Here is a 27,491-nt window from a genome sequence, read left to right on the forward strand (position 1 = left end):
ACTATCTTTACTGCTAATTTTCTGTTTTACTTCAGGTTTCTAGCATCTGTATTAATTATTAGATCATCATTGACATGTTTCCTAATCCATCCAATGTTGTGCTCTGGTATTTTTTTCTTTCACTTTCCTATTTTAACTTTGTTATGGCATCTATTTAAAATGTTAATTTCATGCACTTTTCATTTTCTGTGTTGTGTTCTTCTTTTCCTCTAAGATTAAGATCAATGTACACAAAGTGAGGGAGAGTTTAATTATTATTTTATTTTATTTGGAGACACTGAGCGGAGTAAGTTTTTGCAGCCCTTCAATCCATGCCACCAGCAACCCTTGATTTAACCCTAGCCTAATCAAAGGTCAAAAGGTTTGTTTATTATCAAAGTATATGGCTCTGAGATTTTTCTTAGAACGGCAATGCCATCATTAATCCCCAAACTCCCCTCCCTCACCCAAAACACTAGAAGAACACAGGCATCCATATACCCCTCCTTCTTGTCCAAAAATGCAACAAGAACATCAACCCCCAATCCCCATCCTCCTGCACAAAACACAAAATGACATCAGCCTCCAAATCCTCCTCTCTACACACTAAGAAACTAACAAAAAATCACAACAAGAACATCCCCCAAATCCTCCTAACACACACCAAAAAAAGAATGGGTGAAAACATAGAATACCAAAAACTATAAGACTGGAAAAAAAGTCCACAGTTCAAATCTATATCCTTATCCATAAACGCAGATAAACCTTGGTAACATCCTTCTGTCACAGCAGCAGGCCACACAGGCTCCACTCTCCGGCAGCAGAGCGATCCCACCAACGATCAGAAGGCAGGCAGCTGACACTCACCATCCACATTCGCCTCAATGTTTCAATCTCCCTTGTCACTTTAACCGGTGAACAATGAAAGCTGTAATCGATGAAATGGACTTGCGCCTCCCACAGCCTCCTCGCCACGAGGCTTGCACTTGCAGCCTTCCAAACTCCTCTTGCAGACAGCAAAGCCTTAGATCTCCCAAATGATCTCCAAACTTCAAATCACAGGTTCCAACAGTTCCAAAGCCGTATTCAAGATCAGTTGAAAGGAAGTGAAATAAATAGTTTTGTGGTCTAGCCAGATGTCAATCGTGGGCGTGTTGTATGCAAGTGCTATCTTGATCAGAATCACAAGATAATTTACAATGACCAATTAACCTACTAACTGGTATGTCTTTTGACCGTGGGAGGAAACCGGATCACCCAGAGGAAACCAAGGTATTCCACTGGAAGGATATATAAATTCCTTACAGTGGATGCTGAGATTGAACTCCAAATTCTGACACCCTGAGCCGTAATAGTGTCACCCTAACTGCTGCACACGTAAGCTGGATTGGTTGCTCTTGGTGGCTAAGACAACAAGAAAGAAATTAAGAAATCTGGTTTTCAAATTAGTCATCTTTTGGTGGCATTAGAAAATATCAATTCCAAGAGTTAGGGATTGTTTTGGGGGGGGTGGTTAAATACAAGATTGAGTCTAGTGTCAGGATATAGCACTTGTGTAACTGCCTCCCATTGTGCTTCATCCCTGTGCCCAATTCTCTGTGCTTCAGATCAAATTAAACATAGTTTCCAACTTCAGGCACTTGAGATGTCATTGTTCACTTTTAATGGATTGTTCTGACAGTTTTTATAATAGCAAAATAAATTCTGTAAAAGTGAGTCATGTTTCCTTTTCAGAAGCCTGTCTGTTTATAGGGCTACTAATTTCTTTGAAATGTCTCAGATTCTGGCCTGACAAATTATGACCTTCCTTGCAGATGAATTTTTAAATTAGGAAAGGGCAACTATCTATGTTTACACTGAAAATCAGATGCCAGTTTTAATTGTTTAAAAAACAGCAACTTGGTTCTAAATGTTCATCTGTGTACGTGCTGTCAATTCAGATAAAGTACTGCAGAATGAAGGTGGACATTCAAATGTCAGGACCTGTTCCAAATTGGATTTGCTGAAGTTCAAGATTTCAGAGTACATAGCCTTCCTGAGAATATACCACGCTCCTATTCAGGTTTTCATGCATTTGTTTTTCCAGCTGTATAAGCATTGATACTTGGGGTGCACTTGGGACAGTGCATTAGTTTTGTGGAGCTTGGAGCTGTGTCTTTATGTCTCCACTGACCTGGGTTCAATCCAAACCCCCAGTGCTGTGTAGAGTTTGCAAGTTTGTCCTGTGACCACATGTATTCTGCATCCTGAAGGCACATTCAAAGTTCAGATTTATTATTGAAGTATGTACAACCTTGAGATTCATTTTCTTGCAGACACTCACAAAAACAAAGAAACACAATAGGATTCACTAAAAAAATCACATACAAGGCTGCCGCATATCCAATGTGCAAAAGAAGGCTAATAGCACAAATAGTTTTTTCTAAAAAAGTAAACAAAAACATGGAAAGTGAGTCCACAGCTGCCGAGCCAGTTCAGTGCTGAGGTGAATGATGCCTGTCCAGGGGCCCGATGGCTACAGGGCAGCAACTACTCCTGAACCTGTGGCAGTGAGAAGAGAGGGAGACCGAACACAGGCAGACATGGCTGAACATCTATTCATTTTCCGCTCTCGTTCTCGATGATTTTAATCTTGCTTGACAGTTTAATTGGCGAGGAGTAATTGCACCAACCATGGGTTTGTCTTGCACTGTCAAGCCTCAATGTAGCGTCCACCCCCAGTGATAGCTGCCCCAGCCGTACCTGCATTCTCAAGATCCGAGTTCACTAAACCCCCACCCCCCCGGGGATCACAAAAGTGTCAGAACGTTAAGTGATCCAAAAGTACATCGTCGAATGGGAAATTACAGGATGAACACTGTAGTGCTCACAGTTTAGAAGTATATTTACTCAAGTATGTAGTAGTTTTGTGAGCTGTCTGCAAAATGTCACCACTGGTCGCTAGCACTTTCTTGCGATGTGGATAGGTTGTTTGTTAATTGGCCATTGTAAGTATCCCCTGGTGTGTAGGTGGTAGAGTTAGTAGGAGTGCACAGAGAACATAAAGTAAATGAGCAGAGGATATATCAGTGCAGACTTGGGCTGAAGACCTGTTTTCATGCTGTATAACATGCTGCTGTTTAAGATTGTCCTGCCTTTAGTGATACCTATCTACATGATCTAAATTGCTTTGGAAATGAAGAGCCTGTTGAGCTGAACTTTGGTATCCAAGAGTCACCCTGCAAAGCAGTGTAGGCAACAAACAGTGATATGACTATGAGTCGTATATTCTGAGGCCCTGCCTAGCAACATAATTTTAAAATACTATACTTCTAAATAAAAGTAAACAAAATTTAATTCAGACACCCTAAAGTGATAGAAATTAATTAAACCATGAAAGCAAAATATAAAGAAAATGTAAGTCGCTTACATTTGTTCTTTTTATATTTGGGATTGGAAGTCCTATTCATATAAATTTGGTTATATTTGACCACCTTGGATCTGCCTTCATTGCTCAACTGGCAGACTCATTGCTGAGTTTAGTGGCAGAGCAGAAGGTTGGGTTCACTGATGACTGATCCCCAGCTCTTCTCCAGTTTTTGCATTTCAACACTCAGGTACAAAAGTCAGAGAAGACTGGAGGAGGAAGCAACAAATGGGTGCGAACATTTGGTTGTGTTGCAGACATTTGATGCAGTTCAATGTCAAGTAGCTACTCAATATTTAGGGTTGGCTACATATTACTGTCAATGTTTAATATTGTTTTAAGAATGTCAATTTTGATGGGTCTTTCTGCTTTTTCGTTCTTGCAGTTACATGCCATTGTTCTAGTAACTTGTGATTAGTGTCACCTCCGTTACTTCCACATTGCTATTTAAAACCTATAAAATCTTGATGCAGTTGAACTGCAAACTTCTAGAGTTTGATGAAAAGTTTCATTAATCCTACAGGCTCAATTGTGGCTATTACTAATGATTTAAAAAAGGGATGTTGTCATTATACTCTGCCACTAATTTTCTTCTTGCTGTACTCTAATCCTGAACTATAGATTTGTGCTGAGTAGCTTAGTTCAGCTACACCCTAACCTGGGTAAATATACCACAAGCTAATCAGAAGTACAGACTTTTGACAGTCTTCTCTGCAGAAGATAAAAGCCAGCTGAAAAGGACAATAGTGGAACCTCACATCTGGATAAACAGAGACCAGAGAACAAACCTAGAGTGTGTTCAGTTTCAGATAGTTCAATATCATACCTGGGTGTGATACTAAGACACTGAGATTCTGCCCTTCACCCCTTTGAGATAATTTCTTCAGTTACCTTTCTCCTTTCCAAAAGGGACTGACTATAAGAAATCACTAAATTTAAAAAAAGTTATCTTAGGGTATTCAATAGCTTAAGTCTTATTGGCATGCTTGGACCAAGACTTACTCTTGTGGTACATGTAATTTGCAGAGCTATTTTTAACTTGAATCTTTGCAAGTTTACTGTACTAATCTGAGAACAGAGGTCAGGTTTAGAACCTCAGTTGTTTTTCTTCCACCTGCATTCCATCTCTGGCATCAGAAAATCCCCAAAGGATACCTGTCCCAGCCTTTGTTTGACTCTCTTTTTTACTATTGTTGAAGTATTTGAACCATCAGAGCCACCTTGCTTGATCCACAGGGTTAAAATAGTATCATCAAACTCTATCTCCTAGTAAATCTGAAAGATGCAGGCAAAGAAGTAGCAAACAACTACTGTTAGTACTTCAACACCGTAAAAAAAACCCATTTGTTCAATAATAATCTAATATTTTAAAAGGTTGTATTACACCTATCTGCCCTCAGAATTGCATGTTGCTTTCTAAAATATTGCGATCACGTTCTGCAAGACACATTTGAGAGATTAGGTTTTTATCTCTTGGTGGATTAAAGAAATTGGTAAATGAATAAAAATAAATGTTCAGTCAATAATAATTTAAAACTAAATAATGCAAATATGCTCATTTCATTTGATTTCTTTTAAGTGGTCATTCATTGTTCTTACTTGTAGATAACTTGATAAACTAGTTTTTCCCTGAAGTAGTTTGCAATAAAGCAGCTAGTGTCATTTATAAGGAGAACCATTTTCAGATTATCAGGTAAATTGTGAAGTTACTACAATAGATAAAGAAACTTTTTATTAATTAGTTGATCAAAATGAAAAGGATTTTATGTTGATGACACCTATCTAAAGATAAATTGATATGCCAATTATATGATAAATGTGACTGATGACTGTCAAAGTAGATAATATTAAAATTTACTGGAATCTCAGTAATAATTTTTTTAAAAACAAACTGCTTCTCTTTCAGTATGAAATTGAGTTTTGAGTGTTTGCACTCTACCTGCAAAATTTCGTCAAGTTTAAATGCATTTGGTGAAATCGAAGAAATTTTTCCCAATCTATTGCATCACTATTAATGTCTGTTTTCAGATATTTACAATCATTTCTCAAACCTTGAGGAACTAGATTAACTTTGGGCAAGCACTTTGTGAGAACGTAGCCCAAGATTTTTATTGTTGTTTACCATTAAGCTTAGTTTCACCTACTAAATGTTCTTTTTTTTAAAAAAATCATTTTGTTTTGAAAAGCCATCTAAATGTTGAGTGAATTAATTTACCTCCATGTTTAGTTATTAAATATTTTTTACATATAGTTATGAACCTGTGTAGCTTAAGTTTATTGACTTGGTGTTCTTCTGAGCCATTCCACTCGTAAACAAATAGGAATGAGAGTAGTAATGATGAGGAAAAGTTATCCAATAGATTTTTCTTCTTAACACTGTATCCATCTTGATTTCATGTTGTTTCATAGATTTCATACTGTGAGCTGAGTCTCACAGACACTTCAAAATTTTGCTTGAAGTGTGTCCTACACCAGAGTTTCAAATTTTATCATGTACAATGAGGTTGAGCATCTCCTGGAAATTTGTTTGATGGTGAACCCATCAATCATTCTTGAAAAAGGTTCACACTTCTTGGGTGATGTTGTTCCTGCTGCAGGGAGCTCTCTGATTTTTGTTTTGCAAGAAATTGTTTTATTGTTTAGGATGGGGGTGAATATTGGTAGCTGGGGTTTGAAACATTAATACTTCACTGCTTCTTTTGTTACTTGAATTCTTTCATGCTTCTCAACTTATGAAGTAAACATGAGTTTGAAATCCATGTTGCTGCTCCATGCCCTGAAGAATAGTAGCAATGCTTGTCGTTGCTTGTGACAAATGGAGACTGAGACTCCTCCATGACTTTTTTTCCCTGGGAGCAAATATGGAATTATTCCATGCTGGTAACAGCACAAATAGATCCTTCATGAGGTTCACAGGGAGGAACAGGAAATGTTCCACATTGTTTATCCTATAAAGAGAGAGTGACGAAATTACAGCATCGAAGAATGGTCCGGAAAGTTGAACTTTTTTGGAAGTCGGTAGCTTTGTGACCATTTGTAAAACAAGCAAGTTATGGGTACCACAGAGGTTGAGTTGTCAAGAATTCTGATAACTGGCTACAAATTTATATTACCTTGTCAGTGCAAATAATGGGAATTAGAGGATTTTCCCCATGGAAGATTTGGTCTCTATCCCACTTTAGTTGGGATGTCTACAGCAGGTGCAAGCTGAACAGTCCCCTTTTAAATGAATGGAAATGTGGGACACTGGGAAAAGGGCAAGTAGAGTTACTTTAGGATTTATTTATTCTATTCCATATCATTAAACATTTCTGAGTAAATTTTGTAATGTTAAATGTATTCAATAAATGAACTATCGCTTCATGTTTGCTATTCAGTGACACAGATAGCAGTGACAGTGAGGATGGGGTCAGTCAGTCAAAACTGCTTTGAGAGTTTGTAAGGTACTTGTGTGGAGGTAAGTACCTATGCCACACTTGGCTATTCTGAACTGCAGAGAACCAGGTTCTTAACAGACAACTATGTCTAGGACCAAAATGGAAGAAGGAGCCTGGCCTAGCTGTGGGCTATATGGTGATTCCAGGAATTATTTGTGACCATTGTCTTCACTTCAAGAAATGTACATTGCAGAGAAAATGAGATATGGACATGTCTTAATTAGATTTTTGTGGAGTTTCAAAGCCCAGAAGGATACAAGCTAAAAACTTCAGTAATTGAAGACTGCATCTATGTTTAGAGGCAGTCGGAAGTAATTTTAAAAAGCTAGCTTTGCAGATATTTACAGAATTGAAATCTTTTTGTGGCCACTTTTGCGGCTGATGCCATTTACTTCCTTCTCATTAGTTAAACGAAAAAACATGGAAGTGATTGTATACAGGTTTCAGTGGTTATACTGACAGTATGGATTGTTCTTGATTTTTGTTTATCACCTGAACTGAAGTGACAAGAAAACTGAGTTGCCATTTGTGACAGTTATGAACTGTGTGTTTATTGGCCTCTGCTGAGAATACCACTTAACTCAGTGGTACTCAGGCACAAGCCTGCTGATCTCTTCGTGGAAATATGATCATGTCACATTTAATTGCAAAGCATTCAAAATGTATCACTGTTCTTATGATTGTCATATGATGTTTGATCATTTGATTTTTCCCCCACTGTTTGCAGAAATTCTGTTTGCTTTAAATGTATTATTGCCATATACCGAATAAAACTTTTAACTTCATGTTTATAATAAAATGAATAATAAACTATAAATCAAAGAAAAAAATCTGTAAGGAAGGATCCTGATCAAGTGAAAAACTATTTTATAAACTTTGTCTTGTTAACTGCACGGAGAAATATCATTCAAATGACATTGAATCAACAGAACATTCAATATTTGATATCATAGTTTCCTAGTCGAATTCTGGGAACATGGCTCAAGTGGATCCTCTTTAATATATTTGGGCACAAAACATGATTTAAGTTTCTCCTCCCCTCCCCTCCCTCCCTCTCCTATAAAAACTACTCCCTCTGCAGAAAAATAAAGGCAGGATATTTAGATAAATAAATTTAATAATTATTGCTGCATGTGTTTTCTTCAATCTCTGTTGAGCAAGCATTATGTTAAGCCAACTTAACTTCTTGTGATAGCATGCATTTGCTACATAAACACTTTGTGACTGCACATAATATCAGCTCAAGTAGAATTTGTTAAATTAGCAGCTCCAAATTAAAGTAAGATTTTATGTTTCATATTTGGCACAGATTGGAATTAAAGCAACAAATGTAAAATAAAAAATGGAAGTACTGTATATAGCTGGGTGCCCTTCAGTATGGAATGTTCAGGTGCATATCATCTGTATATTTAGTGGCCATTTTATTAGATATACCTGCACATTTGCTTGTTAATGCAAATATCTAATCAGTGTATCATGTGGCAACAACACTGATATATAAAAGCATGCACGCATGGTCAAGAGGTTCAGCTGCTGTTCAGGCACAACATCAGAATAGGAAAGAAATGTGACTCTGAAGATGGAATGGTCATTGGTGCCAGACAGGGTGGTTTGAGTATTTCAGAAACGACTGACCACCTGAGGTTTTCATTCACAAAGTCTAGAGTGTACCGAGAATGGTGCAAAAAAACAAAAACCATCCAATGAACGGCAGTTCTGTGGGCAAAAATGCATTGTTAACGAGAGAGCAGAATGGCCAGTCTGGTTCTAGCTGACAGGAAGGTGACAGTCACTCAACTAACCATGTATTACCACAGTGATGTGCAGAAGACCAGCTCTGAAGGCGCAACAAATTGAATGTTGAAGTGGATGGGCTACAGCAGCAAAAGACCATGAACATAACCCAGATGCCACTTTATTAGGTGCCAAATAAAGTGGCCACTGAGTGTATGTTGTGTGCTTACAGTCAAAGAATTGATTGTGGTTGTCCAGTACTAAATCTAATATTTTGGAGACTTTTCAAATTCTGCTTTACTGAGCAGCATTATTTCCTTCATTAAATTCTAACAAAATCCATTCGAACTCAGGGATACATGTTTCAGTCCATTTGATTATCTGGCAAAAATGATCTTGCCTCAGAATAAAACTTGAAGCCTCATTTAGTAATATAAAAAATTACCTCAATGAATTTCAAAGAGAAAATGTCTTAATTTTACATTCCGATAACTGGAAAAACGTCTCATACTTGGGGTCTTGTTCCACAGGTAATAACAGGAGTTTGATACTTCAAAGTAAGCCTTTTAAACATCTGATTTGGATCAGTACCAGTGATAATATCACGATTTCGGGTATCACTGCCAACTTGCAACCTTGTAGTTCAACAATAACTGAGCAGAGGCTGGGAAAGATTTGCTCTGCCTGTTGTGAAGATGCTAAAAATTATTTTGTCCATCCTATTATTAGCCATTCAGAAGTTTGTTATTAACCACATTTTAAAAGTGTACCTGAATGAATTGAAATTAATTCAGCAGTTTTAGTGCATATACAGTGACATGTCCCTTTTTAAGTCTGAATATATGAATCAAGCAACGGATGTCATCTTATTTTTGCAGATGAGCACCGTGAAGTTGTTACGGCCGCGCTTGAACAATATTCTCTTCAAGCTTCAATTTGAGGAGTATGTGAATAACATAAAGCCTGACATAATGAATGTAACAATTGCTTGTGAGGAGTTAAAGAAGAGTGAGAACTTCAGTAAAATTTTGGAATTGGTCCTCCTCGTAGGAAACTATATGAATGCTGGATCCAGGAATGCACAAACATTTGGATTCAACATCAGCTATCTATGCAAGGTAAGGACTCAAAGCCTTAAAGTTGTTTGAAGAATAGTTGCTCTCCTCCCATTTGTGGATCATTGTAATTTTCCATGTTCCCTTCACTGCTGACTAAATGGTTTTGAACTGACCACCAAAAGCACATAAGCAATGACTGATAATTCCATCGAGCACACACAAAATGCTGGAGGAACTCAGCAGGCCGGGCAGCATCTATGGAAAAGAGGACTGTCTGTTTCAGGCCAAGACCCTTCAGCAGGACTGGAGGAAAAAAAGGATCAGGAGTCAGACTTGGAAGGTGAGGGGAGGGGAGAGAGTAACACAAGGTTATAGCTGAAACCAAGAGGGGGAGGGGTGAAGTAAATAGCTGGGAAGTTGATTGGTGAAAGAGATACAGGGCTGGAGAAGGGTGGGGGGAATCTAATAGAAGACAGAAAGACATAAAAAAGAAAAGGGAGAGGAGCACCAGAAGGAGGTTATGGGTAGGCAAGGGGATGAGGTGAGAGAGAGAAAAGGGGATGGGGAAAGGTAGAGGAGGGGGGTGGCCATTACCAGAAGTTTGAGAAATCTATGCTGATGCCATCAGATTGGAGGCTATATAAGGTGTTGTTCCTCCAAACTGAGTGTGGCCTCATTATGACAGTAGAGGAAGCCATGGATTGACCAAGTCAGAATGGGAAGTGGAATTAAAATGATGACTACTGGGAGAAACCATTTTTTTCTGGTGGAGGGACTATAGTTGCTTGGTGAAGTGGTTTCCTAATGTACATTAAGTCTCACTGATAGACAGGAGGCCACACCAGGAGCACAGTATATGACCCCAACAGATCAGAGGTGAAATGTCATCTCACCTGGAAGGACTGTTTGGGGCCCTAAATGATAGTGAGGGAGGAAGCTTAGGGGCAGGTGTAGCACTTGCAAGGATAATTACCAGGAGGGAGATCAGTAGGACAGTAGGAAGTGACAAATGGGTCAAGGGAGTCGCATAGGGAGCAATCCCTGTGGAAAGCAGCAAGTGGGGCTAGAAGGAAAGATGTGCTTGGTGACAGGATCCTATTGGAAATGGTGGAAGTTCTGGAGGATTATGTGCTGGATGCAGAGGCTGGTTGGGTGGTAGGTGAGGGCAAGAGGAACCCTATCCCTGGTAGGGAGGCGGGAGAATGGGGTGCACAAAATGGAAGAGATGTGGTTGAGGGCAGTGTTGATGGTGGAGGAAGGGCAGCCCCTTTCTTTGACGAAGGAGGACATCTTCATTCTGAAATGAAAATGTTCATTTTGAGAGCAAATGCGGCAGAGATGGAGGAATTGAGGGAAGGGGGTGGTATTATAAACAAGTAACAGAGTGGGAGGAGGTATAGACCAGGTAGCTGTAAGAGTCCATTGGTTGAAGATTCCATCTATTATTTTCCACTCTTTCATTTTTCTCTGAATTCAGTGCCCAAGTTCCACTTGAAATCTCCGAGAAGTGACACTGGAATAAAAATATATGGAGAAATTTGTCATGAAAAACTGTCACATTAGTATATCGTTCCACTGTTTAAAGATGGCATTAACTTTATGAAGTGCACTTAATTTATTTCATAATTAATGATTAATTAGAATGCCAATATACACTGTTATGACTGCATGTTGTGTATCAAATTGAATGTGCCAAGGAAGAAGCCTCAACTGATCAGGCATGTTTGACAAACTTTTCTCCATCCAGTATTGCACAGTTTGGGTTTTGATATTTAATCACTGTCAAACAGTGCCTTCCTTATCAACCTTGTTTCTTTTGGCCTTTTTTTTCTCAGAGCATAGAACATGCACTGCTGAGCTTGAATTTTCCTTCTCTGTTAGTGTGGTTTTGTTTATTCAATGTAGCTTTCAAGTGTTATTGGCCTGTTTCTTCCAAATTGGCATTTTGAACATGGATCGTCAGATGTATCTTTGTATATAGAATACCGTAGATTCCGGATTTTAAGCCGCTACTTTTTTCCCACATTTTGAACAGCTTTGAACTTTGCGGCCAATAATCCGGAGCGGCTAATGCATTTTTTTTTTCATGCCGCCTCGTAAACATTTTGCCTCGTAACAGTAGACCAATAAAATTGATGAGTAGTTCACAGAGGTCCAATGAAATTGTACGATAAATCAAGCGCACTTTCACAATTAAATTATTGTAAATCAGTCATTTGTACTCACCCTCATCAACATGGAAAACACTCGAAGCATTGTGCTACCTACCCTCTTAGTTTAAACTATATTTGTTTTCTGTACTACATCGCGGGATGCTATGACGACACACCCGGTTTCGCGGCGTCTTGTGGGAAAATGCCGTTTGCGATGAAACGGAAAGGAGGGGGGGAGCGGATTCCGCGAGCGGCTTTGGATCCGAGCGAACTCTGCTTTTAAGTTAAAGGTATCAATAACTTTTCCTGGTAGGCTGCAGTATATATATTTTTTACCAGTCGTTAGGAGATATTGGAATGTTGTTCAGTAAAGAAGTATACGCAACGTATATTTAAAAGTAGCCGCGTACGGGCACGGTTCGAAAAAAAGCATTTGCAATATGTATTTGTTTTTGTTACCATATGGATTTAATTAAAAGTTAAAAAAATCCTCACGTGTAATATCTTTCTGTGTAAATATCTCATATTACAACGTGGGACACCTGCGGCCGAAAATCCGGTGCGGCCTAAAATCCGGTGCGGCCTTTACATTTAAAAAAATGATTTTATTTCTAAAATTAGTGCCAGCGGCTAAAAATCAGGTGCGCTCTGTAGTCCGGAATCTACGGTAATAAGTCTCTGTTCATTTGATGCAGGACTTTAAAATACAGGGTAATGCAGTGTGTCCGAATCAGCGCTATTTGCTGAGAGTTTCCAGCATTTTCTGTTTTTGTTGTAAATCGATGTTTTCCTGCTTAAGATTGCCAACTTAATCACACACTGTGGGTCAGCCATTTGCTGTAATATTTGAACAGGATCACATCGGACATACAGTGCAGAAACATACCATTCCAATGAACCGGTCCATGCTAGTGTTTTTCTCTCATTGAATCTCAACTTCCTTTCTTCAAATAAATTTGCCAGTCTGAACCTTCTCACTGTTGTGCTTATCCAGCCTCCACTGTAAGTAGATTGTCGAGAGACTCAAGAACAAACAAGTTCAGAAAGCTGGTAGTAATGAGGGAGAACATGTTGCATCCGTGCTTTTTTCAGAAAAGCTATAGAGTGCTGCAAAGTACCGTATCTAATAATGGACATCTCATCTAGGGAAGAACGCCCAGGCCTTCCTAGTAGTGCAGAATGATCGACCATGATGTTGGCACCAATACAGGGCATCAATTAGTGAATAGGTGTTAATCTTCTCAGAGAAAGTTAATGCAAAGTTTAAAAGAGATATTTAAAACAGGTATTTTGATGGAGTAACTAAGCAAATGTTCAGCTGGGAGATTTAGCAAATGAAAGGTAGAGATTTAAACTAGTCATGAGGCACCACAGCACAGAAACAGACCCTTTAGCCCATCTAGCCCATGCTAAGCTATTTATTCTGTCTTGTCTCATTGACCTGCAGTTTAGCTCACCAAACCCTTCCCACCCATATACTTACCAAACTTGTCTTAAATGTTGCAATCAAACTCGCATCCTCCAGTTCCATTCGCAGCTTGTTTCACACTTGCACCATTCTGTGAAGAAATTCACCCTCAGGTTCTCCTTAAATATTTCACCATTCACCTTAACTTGTGACTGCTAGCTCTGATCTCACCCAAACTCAATGGGAAAAGCCTGTTTGTATTTGTCACCTCTCTGGCTTCCCTTACTATTTAATCCTGAATGCCAAGAGACTGAAACTTCTGGACGAAGCACCAATGCAGGGCTTTGTCCAAGTTTTTCCATGTAGACAATATCCACTGTCTTTCCTTCATCAACCTGGCTGGTGCCTTCCTTGAAAAACTGATCTGATGGGGGCTGGCTGTAGAGGTCAATTTGGGATCCACGTATTCCGCACTGTGAGCAAGAGTAGAAGTGGTGGATGTGGTTAGGCATTTTGTTTGTTCAAGACACGACCATGCAACATGCAAACCCATGTTGATTGTCCCTAGTCGGGTGCTATCTATCTAAATACTTAAGTATCTTGTCCTGTAGAATACCTTCCAATAATTTACCCACAACCAAAGTTGGGATCATAGGCCTATAAGTCAAATCAAATCAAATTCAAGTTTAAAAATCATTCAACCATACATGAATATAGCTGAACGAAGCAGCATTCCTCTGGAGCAAAGATGCGAAACATACACAGCACCTGAATCAAAATAGCAAGCAAAAAAAAACATGGTCATGCAAAAATATATACTTAGCCCAAGTCCTTGAGTGACATGTCCTGCAGATTGATGGTGCACTTCTCAGCGGTGCGCAGTCTCTGCAATTCAGCCTATCATTCCACCAATTGAACACTGGAGGGCAGCCCCCAACCGAGCATACATGTCACACAATATGGCTTCCGGCCTCTCCTTTCCTGGACTGCAGTAGCAGGCAAGCCTGTGGCTTGAGGCCTGGTCCTCAATACAACTGAGGCCTCACAGTTTCCTCTCCATCTGTCATGCAACCAAACAAGGGTAACCGGCCTGTGGCATCTCACATTATCACTGTCCACAGGGTCTTGGCAATCATAAAAGAAAAGTTGAAGACAATCACCCACAGTTATGCTGCACTTCATCTTCACACACGAACTCTGATGTCTTTGATGCCTTCCTGCAGCAGAGAGCAATATGCTCTGCATCCCATCCAGCTCCTACAAGGAATGAGGGGGTAGACCTGCAGTGCCCAAGATCCTTGGTCCAGTATTTACTTGTGTTCATTACAAGGACATTTAACAAAGAAAAACACACCTTTAGTTGGCCCCCAAGAAGCCACTGTATTTGAACACCCTGCAATCTTACCAGAGTTTCCTGGCTTATTCTTAGAGCATTTCTTGAACAATTTGAAGGAGGTTATAATCATAAATGTTGGAGTGATTAAAGCATTAAGGCTAGAATTAGAGGAGTGTAGGTATCTCAGAAGTAGGTTACCCCGAAGTATAATTGTTTCTGGTCCACAAGATGAATATATCTGCAAGTTTTTGGTTTGATCTGCTTCCTTTATATGAAGCACAAATCGTGTCAATATGATTTCTGCTCAGTCAGATTGCTGTGTGCAAATTGGCTGCACATTTCATGTACAACACTGTTGTATTAATTTTGGCATTTAATAACTAAAGTATTTCTCATTGTGGGTGGAGTGACAGTAGACTGTCTACTATTTTTCTGTTTTTCCTGTCTTTGGAAGCTTCCAAGAATTGCTTTGTATTGTACTGCATTATTCATGATTTCAACAGCTTTTCTGGCAATCGTCTTCCAATTATACTTTTAGAGTGTTTTGACAAGATGGTGTGAAGTGAGCTTGTTTTCTCTCAAAGGCTCTTTGGGTAAATATTCATCAGGGAGTGTGTCAGATCAGGGAAAACTGTAATTTCGTATCAAGCTTATTTTAGTTTAAGCATACAAGTTGACCTTACAAATTTTAAATTAGGAAGGAGAAACAAAAATTGGTCACATTTTCGTCCCTCATAATACCTGAAACTCAGCATGTGCAGAAATAATTGAGAGTGTAAATGTTGTTTAAGCTCTCATAAAAAGTAGATACTTGAGTGAGTTGTAAGATGTGTCAACATGAATGAAACCATCTTCCTGCATAAAACTACTAGCTCCAGGAAAGGTTGAGGAAAGAAACAAGAACACTATGTAAATTAATTATTAAATTATGAGTCATTCTAATTGAGAACAAATTACTTAGGTCATGTAGAAGATGGATAAACTTTTATCGAACACAGACATTCTTATTATATTCCTTGTAATGTTCCAAAAGATTTTAAATCAATAACAGGCTTTAAGTTGTGGACTCTTTGTAACAATTTATCTCAATAAACTCCTCCTACCAGTGGGTGGAAAGATTGTGGAGAGATTGTAATGACATTACTGCGGATCACAACTGGTAAATTGCAAGTGATCATTGATTTAGGTATTGAGTGTTTGGGAAAAACCTTGATGCACAGAGCAGTTTTAATATATTTATCAAAATAAAACATCATCATTGATGAAAGTATTAATTTTTAAAGGTGAAATTGTGTACTTCCTAAATATTGTTTGAATTTGGAATAACATTCAAATTTCAAAAGTATCTTTTTAAGATTGTGTGAATCAGTTCAATAAAATCAAATGCATAGACCAGGAATCTTTTAAAGCAGGGGTTCCCAACCTTTTTTATGCCAGAAGAAGAGCTTACGAAATGTTCAAAAAACTAGGGTAGAGATCTAGAAGATTGTAAGGCTAGCAGGAAGGAGCTTAAGAATGAAATTAGGAGAGCCAGAAGGGGCCACGAGAAGGCCTTGGCGGACAGGATTAAGGAAATCCCCAAGGCATTGTACAAGTATATGAAGAGCAAGAGGATAAGACATGAGAGAATAGGACCAATCAAGTTTGACAGTGGAAAAGTGTGTATGGAAATGGAGGAGATGGCAGAGGTACTTAATGAATACTTCAGTATTCACTACGGAAAAGGATCTTGGCGATTGTAGGGATGACTTGCAGCGGACTGAAAAACTTGAGCATGTAGGTATTAAGGAAGAGGATGTGCTGGAGCTTTTGGAAAGCATCAAATTGGATAAGATAAGATAAATTGGACTGGATGGGATGTACCCCAGGCTACTGTAGGAAGCGAGGGAGGAGATTGCTGAGCCTCTGAACATTTGATAAGGTACCCCATGGAAAGAAAGTAAGGAGGCATGGGATCCAAGGGGACATTGCTTTGTGGAGCCAGAACTGGCTTGCCCACAGCAGGCAAAGCGTGGTTGTAGACGGGTCATGTTCTGCATGGGGGTCAGTGACCAGTGGTGTGTCTCAGGGCTCTGTTCTGGGACCTCTACTCTTTGTGATTTTTGTAAATGACCTGGATGAGGAAGTGGAGGGATGGGTTAGTGAATTTGCTGATGACACAAAGGTTGGCGGTGGTGTGGATAGTGTGGAGGGCTGTCAGACGTTACAATGGGACATTGATAGGATGCAAAACTGGGCTGAGAAGTGGCAGATGGTGTTCAACCCAGATAAGTGTGAGGTGGTTCATTTTGATAGGTCAAATATGATGGCAGAATATAATATTAATGGTAAGACTCTTGGCAGTGTGGAAGATCAGAGGGATCTTGGGGCCCAAGTCCATAGGGCACTCAAAGCTGCTATGCAGGTTGACTGTAGTTAAGAGGGCATATGGTGCATTGGCCTTCATCAATTGTGGGATTGAGTTTAAGACCCGAGAGGTAATGTTGCAGCTATATAGGACCCTGGTCAGACCCCACTTGGAGTACTGTGCTCAATTCTGGTTGCCCCACTACAGGAAGGACATGGAAACCATAGAAAGGGTACAGAGGAGATTTACAAGGATGTTACCTGGATTGGGGAGCATGCCTTATGAGAATAGGTTGAATGAACTCGCCTTTTCTCCTTGGAGTGACGGAGGATGAGAGGTGACCTGATGAAGTAGTACAAGATAATGAGAGGCATTGATCGTGTGGATAGTCAGAGGCTGAAATGGCTAGCACAAGAGGGCAAAGTTTTAAAGTGCTTAGAAGTAGGTACAGAGGAGATGTCAGGGGTAATTTTTTTACACAGAGAGTGGTGAGTGCGTGGAATGGTCTGCCGGCGGCTGTGATGGATGTGGGAACAATAGGGTCTTTTAAGAGACTCCTGGGTGGATACATGGAGCTTAGAAAAATAGAGGGCTATGGGTAAGCCTAGGTAGTTCTAAGGTAAGGACATGTTTGGCACAGCTTTGTGGGCCAAAGGGCCTATATTGTGCCGTAGGTTTTCTATGTTTCTATTCCTAACATTATCCGAGGGGTCCATGGAACCCAGGTTGGGAATCCCTGTTTTAAAGGCTCCTTAAGGAAATGATTTGGGAGATGTAGAATAATTAAAGCAGCACAAGAAAAGACTATTTCCTCTTTAAGTCATAGGGCCACACTGTACAAAATAGGTTCTTTGTACACCGTGTTCATCCTGATTATTAAGCAAGCAGGTTTATTCTTTAGCACTTTTCAAATGCGGCAGTTCAAAGTGATTTACCTATTTCTGCTCTTGTATCTTCTGGTTTTATGGTCTTATTGAAGTGCTTGGTAAGAAACTTAAGTAATGAGCATATCTATCTATAAAGCACACCTCCACCCTTCCAGACCGTACCTTTCAGAATCCAACCATACTGTTGGTGAATAAAGTTCCTGCTCAGATTCCCAACTAAACCTCTCACATTTTAGCCAAATCCACATCGTTTTTGACCCTGCATCTATCAGGAAAAATAGGCTACCTATTCCACCCTCCCCCCCCCCCCCCCCCTAATGTTTTAATATACCTTAATCAGATCCTCCCTCAGCTGGTTTAAAGCAAAAAAGCTTTAACATTTTAAATCAGTGTTCCATGTTGGACGTTGTCAAAGGTCTTACTGAAGTCCATTTAAACCACATCCACTGCACCATGCTCATCAAATTATTTTGTCTTCTCTTCAAAGAATTCAACAAAATTATTCAGGCAGGTTCTCCACTAACAAAGGCATATATACTATCTTTTATTAACCCTTACCATTCCTAATTGAGGAAGAATCTGAGAGATGGTATCAATTTATTAAGTGTAAATTAATACCTATCTCTCAAAAACTAATAATATATATTTCAAAAGATGAAGTAGTGTCCAAGGGTTCAATGTCCATTTAGGTATCGGATGGCAGAGGAGAAGAAGCTGTTCCTGAATCGCTGAGTGTGTGCCTTTAGGCTTCTGTACCTCCTACCTGATGGTAACAGTGAGAAAAGGGTGTGCCCTGGGTGCTAGAGGTCCTTAATGATAGATGCTGCCTTTCTGAGACAATGCTTCTTGAAGATGTCCTGGGTACTTTGTAGGCTAGTACCCAAGATGGAGCTGACTAGATTTACAACCCTGTGCAGCTTATTTCAGTCCTATGCAGTAGTCCCCCCATACCAGACAGTGATGCAGCCTGTCAGAATGCTCTCCACAGTACATCTATAGAAGATTTTGAATGTATTTGTTGACATATCAAATCTCTTCAGACTCATAATGAAGTATAGTCACTGTCTTGCCTTGTTTATAACTACAATGATATGTTGGGACCAGGTTAGATCTCAGAGATCTTGACACCCAGGAACTTGAAACTGCTCACTCTCTCCACTTCTGATCCCTCTGTGAGGATTGGTATGTGTTCCTTCATCTTACCCTTCCTGAAGTCCACAATCAGCTCTTTCGTCCTACTGACATTGAGTGCCAGATTGTTGCTGCAACACCATTCCACTAGTTGACATATCTCTCTCCTGTAGGCCCTTTCGTCATTACATGCAACTCTACCAACAATGGTTGTATCATCAGCAAAGTTATAGATGGTATTTGAGCTACGCCTGACCACATAGTCATGGATATATAGAGAGTAGAGCAGTGGGCTAAGCACACACCCTTGTGGTGCGCCAGTGTTGATCGTCAGTGAGGAGGATATGTTATCACCAATCTGCACAGACTGTGGTCTTCCGCTTAGGAAGTTGAGGATCTGATTGCAGAGGGAGGTACTGAGGCCCAGGTTCTGCAACTTCTCAGTCAGGATTGTGGAAATGATGGTACTAAACCCTCCTAATTTCTTTTTTAAAGGATCCTTATGCAACTTTTGCACGGAAGACCCTTTCCAGATTTCAGTCGTCTATACCGACTATAAGCTTCCTTTTTTAAATTCAGTCCTTGATTTTCCTTGACATCAGGGACTGCTATTCTTAACCTTCACTATTGCAGGACAAGAATGGAACTGAGCTGATATCATTCCACTTTTGATGACTCTAATTTCTCAGGTGTAGATTTATCTGCAATTAGCTGCTGGCTGTCTACTATTGCCATGTCCTATCTTACAAAAATAGGATTGTTCTTTCTCCAATTCAGGTCTTAAATTTTGGCACCATCATTTCATCTTGAAATTTATAGAACAGTGCAGTGCAGGAATAGGGCCATCATCTCACCAGCTGTATTGACCATGATGTCAGTCTAAATTAATCCCCTCTGTCAGTACTAGGTTTGTATCCCTCAATTCCCTACCTGTTCATGTGTCTTGTCTAAATGCCTCTTAAATGTTGTTACAGTATCTGCTTTTACCACCTGTCCTGGCAGCGCATTCCAGTCACCTACCACATTTTGTGTATAGATAAAAAACACTTGCCTCACACATCTCCTTTAAACTTTCTCCCTTTTACCTTTAACCTATGCCCTTGAGTATTTGACATTATCCCCCTCTGTGACTAAAGACACGATTATCTCTCTTACTTATGCTTTTCATAATGTTATATACATAATTCCCTGGTTAAGATTTCTGCTGCTATGGTATCCTGCTAGTAAGAGCGTAAAAGCTTAGTAAGGCTTTAGCTAAAGATAAGGAGTAATGTTGTTCAACTTAGAAATGTTGTGTCTGCCATTCAGGATTGTCTTAGTATGTGTTGTAACTTTCTGCCCAGTGGAACATCCAAGAGTGCTGGGTGGGAGCAGATTTCTGAAGGACAGTAGTCTAGTTTGGGTTTTTAGTAGGAGTTGCAGAATGGGGGACAGGGAAGATGCTGCAAAATGCCTATCAAAAAGAGTTCCTGTTGTAAGAATTGCTTTGTGCAGATGAATGGCTCTGAGGAGAAAAGGCCAATTTGAGAGATGGTCTTTGGACTGTGACAGGTGCAATCACGCAGACTGTGGCGATTCAGCGTGTGAGGAAACCGATACACCCGACTACTCCAGAAATGAGCTCCAATGTTTATGTGCACACTTAGACTGGTTTAGCTGTAATAGGCCCTTCCAGTTTCCTTCTTTTTCTGTAACTGTTAAATTTCAAAGTTTGGTAAATATATTTCTTTATGATCTGTTAATTTCCTTATGAACAATAACTTTGCATGAAGCAGTATTTATACAAAAATCACTACAATTCATATTTCTCCCCAGAACATCCCAACTTTCCTGTTTGGTTGAACCCCAAATTATACGGACCCTAGACATATATTGCTTATGAAAAGAGGCCTTCTCACTGCTGAGTTATGTGGCCATTAGCAGAGCTAGCTAACGAGCGAAGTTTGTATATAAGCCCAGTGAGAGGATTGCTTATACTTTTATAATTTTATTTTATAAGGTCAGCCTCCGATGCTCCAGAGAAAATCATTAAAGTTTATACAACCTCATACGGCTTACGCTCTCTAATTCAGACGTCTTTCTTTTCTGTACCGTTTCCAAAGCCTCCACATCCTTCATGTAATGGGGACCAGAACTGTGCACAGCATTCCAAATGCAAATTTCTTGACTCTTTAATTCAGTTCTACTTGTGAAGGCTGGCATGCCATGTGCTGCCTTTATCACCTGATCTACTTGTGTTAACGCTTTCAGTGAATTATGGACTTCAGTCCGAAGATCTGTACATCAGTGTTCCTTAAGTCTGAAACTGCTGATCTCCTGGTATTTTCACACACAACAATCTCCAAGGAGTTTACAGGAATGGTGTGAAAAACAATAAAAACATCCGGTGAACACCAGTTCTGTGGATGATAATGTATATGCTTTCAGTGCCCACTTTATTAGGTATGTCCTGCACCTAATAGAGTGAACATTGTAAGTATGTTTATGGTCTTCTGCTACTGCATCCCATCCATTTCAAGGTTTGATGTGTTATGGGTTCAGAGATGTTCTTCTGCACAACACACTATTGTACTGTGTGGTTATTTGAGCTATTGTCAATTCCTGTCAGCCTGAATCCGCCTCTGACTTTTCCTCTCATTAACAAGGTGCTGTTACCCATGGAATTGCCTCTCACTGAATTTTTTTTTTGTTTTTCACACCATTCACTCTAAACTTGAGATTGTTTGTGAAATTCCCGGTATTTTCTAAGATACTTAAACCACTCTGTCAACAATCAATCCATGGTCAGTCGCTCAGACCACATTTCTTCCCAATTCTGATGTTTGACCTGAAGAACAACTGAGCCTCGTGACCTTGTCTGCATGCTTTTAATCATTAAGTTGCTGCTATATGATTGGCTGAGTAGATTAACAAGTAAGTGTGCAGGTGTACCTAATAAAGTGACCACTGAGTGTACACTAACAAACACGCACACACATGCATGCACAAGCATGGAAGGCAGATGCAATGTTAGCATTCATTTTGAGAGAACTAGAATATGAAAGCAAGAAGGTAAAGCTGAAGCTTTAAAAGACATTGGTCAGAGTACTGTGCACATCTTTGGGACCCTTGTCTAAGAAAGGATGTACTGGGATTAAGAGGGTCCAGAGGTTAGTTCATGAGAATGATCCTGGGAATGAAGGTGTTAATGTATGAAGAGCGTTTGATGGCTATGGGCCTGCACTCGCTGCACTTTTGAAGGATGAGGGTGGGATCTCATTGAAACTTATTGAATATTGAAAGGCCTAGATAGAGTGGACGTGGAGAGGATGTTTCCTATTGTGATGGAGTCTCGGACCAGAGGGCACAGCTTCAGAATATAAGGACGTCCCTTTAGAACAGAGGTGAATTTCATTAGCCAAAGTGTGATGAATATGTGGAATTCATTGCCACAGATGGCTGTGGAGGCAACGTCTTTGGGTATATTTAAAGCACAGGTAGATATGTTCTTGATTAGTAAGGGTGTCAAAGGCTACAGGGTGAAGGCAGCAGAATGAGGTTGAGAAGGATCATAAACCACCCAGGATGGAATGGTGGAGCAGACTTGAGGGTTGAATGGCTGAATTCTGCTCCTGTGTCTCATGGTCTTTTGGTTTTATATGTATACTTAACAGAAACACATAGGTCAGAGCACTGATCCTTGCAGTTGATCTTTACACCACATCACAGCCATACAATCAGGAACAAACACCTCTCTACCACTACCCTGTGTCTTCTACTACCAGTCCAGTTTTGCATCCAATTTATCAATGTACCATGGATCCCACGTGACTTAATCTTTTGGACCAGCCCCATCATGTGGGACATTGTCAAATGTTTTACTAAAGTCCATGTAGGCAAAATCCACTGCCTACATGGACCTAATTAACCTTTACTATTAACTTCCTCAAAAAAAACTCTAATCAATTTTGTGAAACAAGACCTTCCCTCGTAAAAAGCCATGTTGACTATTCTTAGTGAGTCTGATATATTTGACCTCAAATTTAGCAACAGGTTTTTTTTGGACTCTGGATTTGAGACAGAGAGAGGGAGAAAGAGAACTGTGCATTCACTATACGTGTCATCCTCCTCCAGACATCTGTAGTGGACTATACTCTGACATTACAGGGGTAGTTGCATTCCTAGAAAGCATTATCATTATTTTCTATGATGCAAAGCTATGTCATCAATACATTCATCAATGTGACAGGCGGGTAGGCCTCTTGTGGTGTCCCTGTCTTTCGATGGATGTTGATATCATAGGGTGGTATCATGGTTCTGCGTATATGGACTGTGGACTTTTTCAGGTTTACACTTGTTATGTTCTGTGTTTTTTATCACTCGTTCCTCTTTTGTTTTGTGCGAGGGGAGAGTGTTTGGCACTTGATGTTCTGCTGTGTTCCCTTAGTTTTTTTGTGTGAAGAGGGGTGGTTTTTTGGGGGTTCAAGTTCCTGTTCCATTTTGTGTGGGGCAGGTGGGATTTTGGAGATTAATAATTGGAATGGCATTCTTTTTTTTTGTGCAGGAGAGGGGGTGGGGTTGAAGTATCTCTCTAAATGAGTTTAATGTTTTTTTCTTTGTTTTGTGGTCTATAAGGATACAGGCTTTGATGATAAATAAACCTTTGAACACAGACTGAATAAAATATTCTGCTTCTTTATTTACTTTTTTCTCCACATGTATTCTGTGAGAGCATATTTTCATTCCATATATCAAATTTGTGAATTCTGTGAAGGTGAATTTCCATAAGCCAAATCGCCATAGTGCAGGGGTTACTTGTACAGGATTAGCAGTTCATTTTATTTGTAGCATTTTAACCTGAAACCTGTGTACTATAAGGAGAAGAATATCACGTTCTGAAAGCCACACTGCACATTGTGATAGCATTTAAAGCAAGAGCTACATGTTTCTTGACTGTTCATTTCAATGCTTCTGTATTGATAAGCAACTTGAACCCTAGCTTGATAGGAACAAATGACTAAGGAATATATTTAAATGTTAGATGCTAATCTGGATTACTGCAGGCATCAAACTATCTATAACACCATCTTTAAAATAACAGGTAAATAAATTAGTGACATACCAATTTATGTAACTACAGTTTTGCACAATTGGGATTTTGTTGCAGTCCTTAGTAACTGATTTACAAAGATATGATATAACAAGTTAATGAAATGTATAATGATTTTGTAATGAAAACAATATATGAATGTAGATTATGCTTGTTATATGGGAATCATGGGAATAAGATCTGAATAATTAAACATTATTTCAAAGATATATTGATCTCAACAAAGTATAATACACCATGTCAAATCCCATATCAATCAATAAGGTGAAGTGTGTATGATCAGTACACATAAAAATATTATCCTTTATGCTGCCAGACATGGCGGTGACACATGAGAATATAAAACATAGTCTCTGAGTTGAAGATACTCATGAAGGTCAACATAATGTATTGTTGAGGGAAGAGAAGAGTTTAGCAGCCCTAAGTTGAGGGAACTGATACAACTTCCTGTATTTGGAATTTTATCGTAATGTGAAAATAAATGCAGCTGAATAAGATGCATAAAAAAGACACAACTGTTTCAAAAATATGTGTACAGGAAATACTGCAAACAGCAATTCATAGTGAAAAAGATATTTTAAATGTTCGTTGATAGAAAGTACAAAAATCTTAAGGAATAATTCTGTTTGTGGGAGCAGAGATCATACCTCTTGAGGAAGCTATGATGGTAGTAGAAGATGTTTACATTTTGCAATTTAGGGATAAATTTGTCTACTCCAAATCATGGCTTTACCCTAGATTGGACATTGGGAGTGAAGGTCAGCAATTACTACTGTCTTCTTTACCTCCTATCTTTCATTTTAGTGAAAAACAAACCTTGTGGAACTGGCTGACCTCCAGAAACTAATTCAGAAGACAGCCCCTCACAAACGAGAAAATCTGTAGATGCTGGAAATCCAGCCAAAGGGTCTCAGCCGGAAACATCAACTGCACTCTTTCCCATAGATTCTGCCTTGCCTGCTGTTCTTCTAGCATTTTGTGTGTGTTACATAATAGAACCACATTTCCTAACCACTCCCCCACCCACCCTGAATGCCTAATTTGATAACACATTCATAATGTTGAACCTAAAGATTATCTGGATTTTCAGAATGTAATTAATAAACGACAGACTGCTTTCTACAAATTGCTAAGTCTATGGTTGGATTTATCATAGAAAACAGAAAAAGGGATTTTTTTTAAGAGAAATTCTAAAAAGGATCTAAGCATGAGGGGTTAAATGGGGTAAATGCAAGCAGACTTTTTCCATGGAGGTTGGGTGAGACTACAACTAGAGATCATAGGTTACGGGTAAAATATTTAAGGACAGCCTTGGGAGGGAACTATTTCACTCAGAGGGTACTGTGGAATGAACTGTGAGGAAAGTTCAATTATTCATGAGGGAACTGTTAATTGTGGGTGGAATATTACTTGAATTTAATTTCAAATTTGGCAGCAATTTATTTTTGAATCTCAATTCAAATCAGGCTAGGACTTGCACATTGAATGGTAGGGCACTGAAAAGTGCAGTTAGAACAAAAAGATCCGGGAATATAGATCCCTAATTCCTTGACTGTGCTGTCAACAGTTAGATAGAACAATAAAGGGAGTTTTTGGTATATTAGCCTTCATATCTCAGAGTATTTTGTACAAAAGTAGCACCCATAAAATGCTGGCAGAACAACATTTTGTATACAGTTCTGGTCTTCTACCTACAGGAAAGATATCAATAAGATTGAAACAGTTCTGAGAAAATATACAAGGATGTGATCAGGACTTGAGGACCTGAGTTACAGGTAAAAATTGAATGGGTTAGGACTTTTTTCCCCTGGAGCATAAGAGAATTGAGGGGAGATTTGATAGAAGTATACAAAGAGGTATACAAAATAATGAGGGTTATATACAGGGTAAATGCAAGTAGTCTTTTTCCACTGCAGTTAGGTGACACTAGAACTGGAGGTCATGGACTAAGGTTGAAAGGTGAAATATTAAATGGAAATCTAAAGGGGAGCAAGTGGTGCAAGTGCAGAATGAACTGCCAGTGGAAATGGTAGATGTGGGTTCAATTGCAACTTTTAAGAAAAATTTGGATAAGTACTGTATGTAGATGGAGGTGAGAGTTTAATGGAGAATATCTTATTGTTTTCTTGTACAGCTTAAAGACACCAAGTCAGTTGACCAGAAGGCAACATTGATGCACTTTTTGGCAGAGATTACAGAAGAGAAGTATCCAGACATCTTGAAATTCACAGATGAAATAATCCACACAGAAAGTGCAAGCAAAGGTATGTCTATGACAGAAATGGTGCTTGTTACATTATAATGATGGAATTCAGAGAAGAACTTATAAAAGCATTTTAATGGTAAATGTTAAAGTAAAGCTCTCCCTGAACAGTTTAACCAGAAAATCTTGTTACCTACCACATTATGCTGGAGTTTAATATAGACATCTATAGATGAGCTATATGAACACTCAACCTAAATGGCTCTATTACAGTAAGTGAGTTTCTCAAGTGTGTAGTTAACTTGGTTGCTTTGCTCACATCGCCAGAGCAGCACTGAAACAAAGTAGGTATATAAATGTAGACATACTTGGGCAGAAAATATGTCACTGTTGTATATATTTCATATATCTTCGAAACAGTAAACAGAAATATCTTTGCTTTAAGCTTTACTGTTTCTATACTGAATTATCCTCTGTGATACTCAGTACTTGTATTTTCAACCTTTACCATTGTATAGAAGTATTGTACTTTGCATTATTGTACATTATTATTTTTTGTTTCTTATTTGACTGAAGTTCTTTAGAGCACATTACTACTAAAACACAGCTCATACATCATGCAACCACAATTGATTTACAGGTTAGGTTTGTTTTAAGATGTGGTACTCATTTGCCTGCTGGTTCTAAGCAGTTTCTTCAGTATGTGTAATAATGTTTCTGTATGTAGTTCATTAAGAAGTCATAACCTTTTGAAACTGTATTTTCTCTTTCTCCCCTTCTCTCTTCACTTTTCCCCATTCCTTATCCATTAAACATAATCACTGCATACTCACAGATTTATCAGACTTGCCTTCATTATAAGTGTTTGAGTAAGTTACTGAATGGACATGGCTTTTTTTAAAGAAACTTCATTTTGCTTTCTTCAGCTAGTAAATGCACCCCTGCTTTTTAACGTAATCATGGCTATTCGTGTTTGCATTCCATCCAATTTATTGCTCTGATAAAAATCAATTACATGGAAATCCAACAGAGTTCGAAGCAGATGTGATCCCCATATGGGTATTCTAAGAAGGTGGAGATAAAATAAAAGAAGCATTACTAAGACCGTAAGACATAACAGCAGAATTAGGCCATGCTCCATATTAGGTCTGCTTTGTCATTCGATCATGGCTGATTTTTTTCATTTTCCTGCCTTCTTCCTGAAAATTTTGACACCCTTACTAATCAAGGACCTAACAGCCTCCGCTTTAAATGTACCCAGTGACTTGGCCTTCACAGTTGTCTGTGGCAGTGAATTCCGTATATTTACCACTAGACTTACCC

The 27,491-nt window shown here is 39.1% G+C and overlaps 1 protein-coding gene across 4 annotated transcripts in view; it reads left to right on the forward strand.

The window, feature by feature from the left end:
• diaph2 (diaphanous-related formin 2) overlaps window positions 1-27,491 on the forward strand; it is a 601,287-nt gene that overhangs the window by 341,511 nt on the left and 232,285 nt on the right. For all 4 annotated transcript variants that reach the window (XM_073058409.1, XM_073058412.1, XM_073058410.1 and 1 more), the window contains 2 exons: window positions 9,435-9,674; window positions 26,100-26,229. In XM_073058409.1, coding sequence (XP_072914510.1) covers window positions 9,435-9,674; window positions 26,100-26,229 — 370 coding nt within the window. The remainder of the gene's footprint in view (window positions 1-9,434; window positions 9,675-26,099; window positions 26,230-27,491) is intronic.

Source organism: Hemitrygon akajei, chromosome 10 (genome assembly GCF_048418815.1).
Source record: "Hemitrygon akajei chromosome 10, sHemAka1.3, whole genome shotgun sequence".
In the NCBI taxonomy this organism is placed as follows: domain Eukaryota; kingdom Metazoa; phylum Chordata; class Chondrichthyes; order Myliobatiformes; family Dasyatidae; genus Hemitrygon; species Hemitrygon akajei.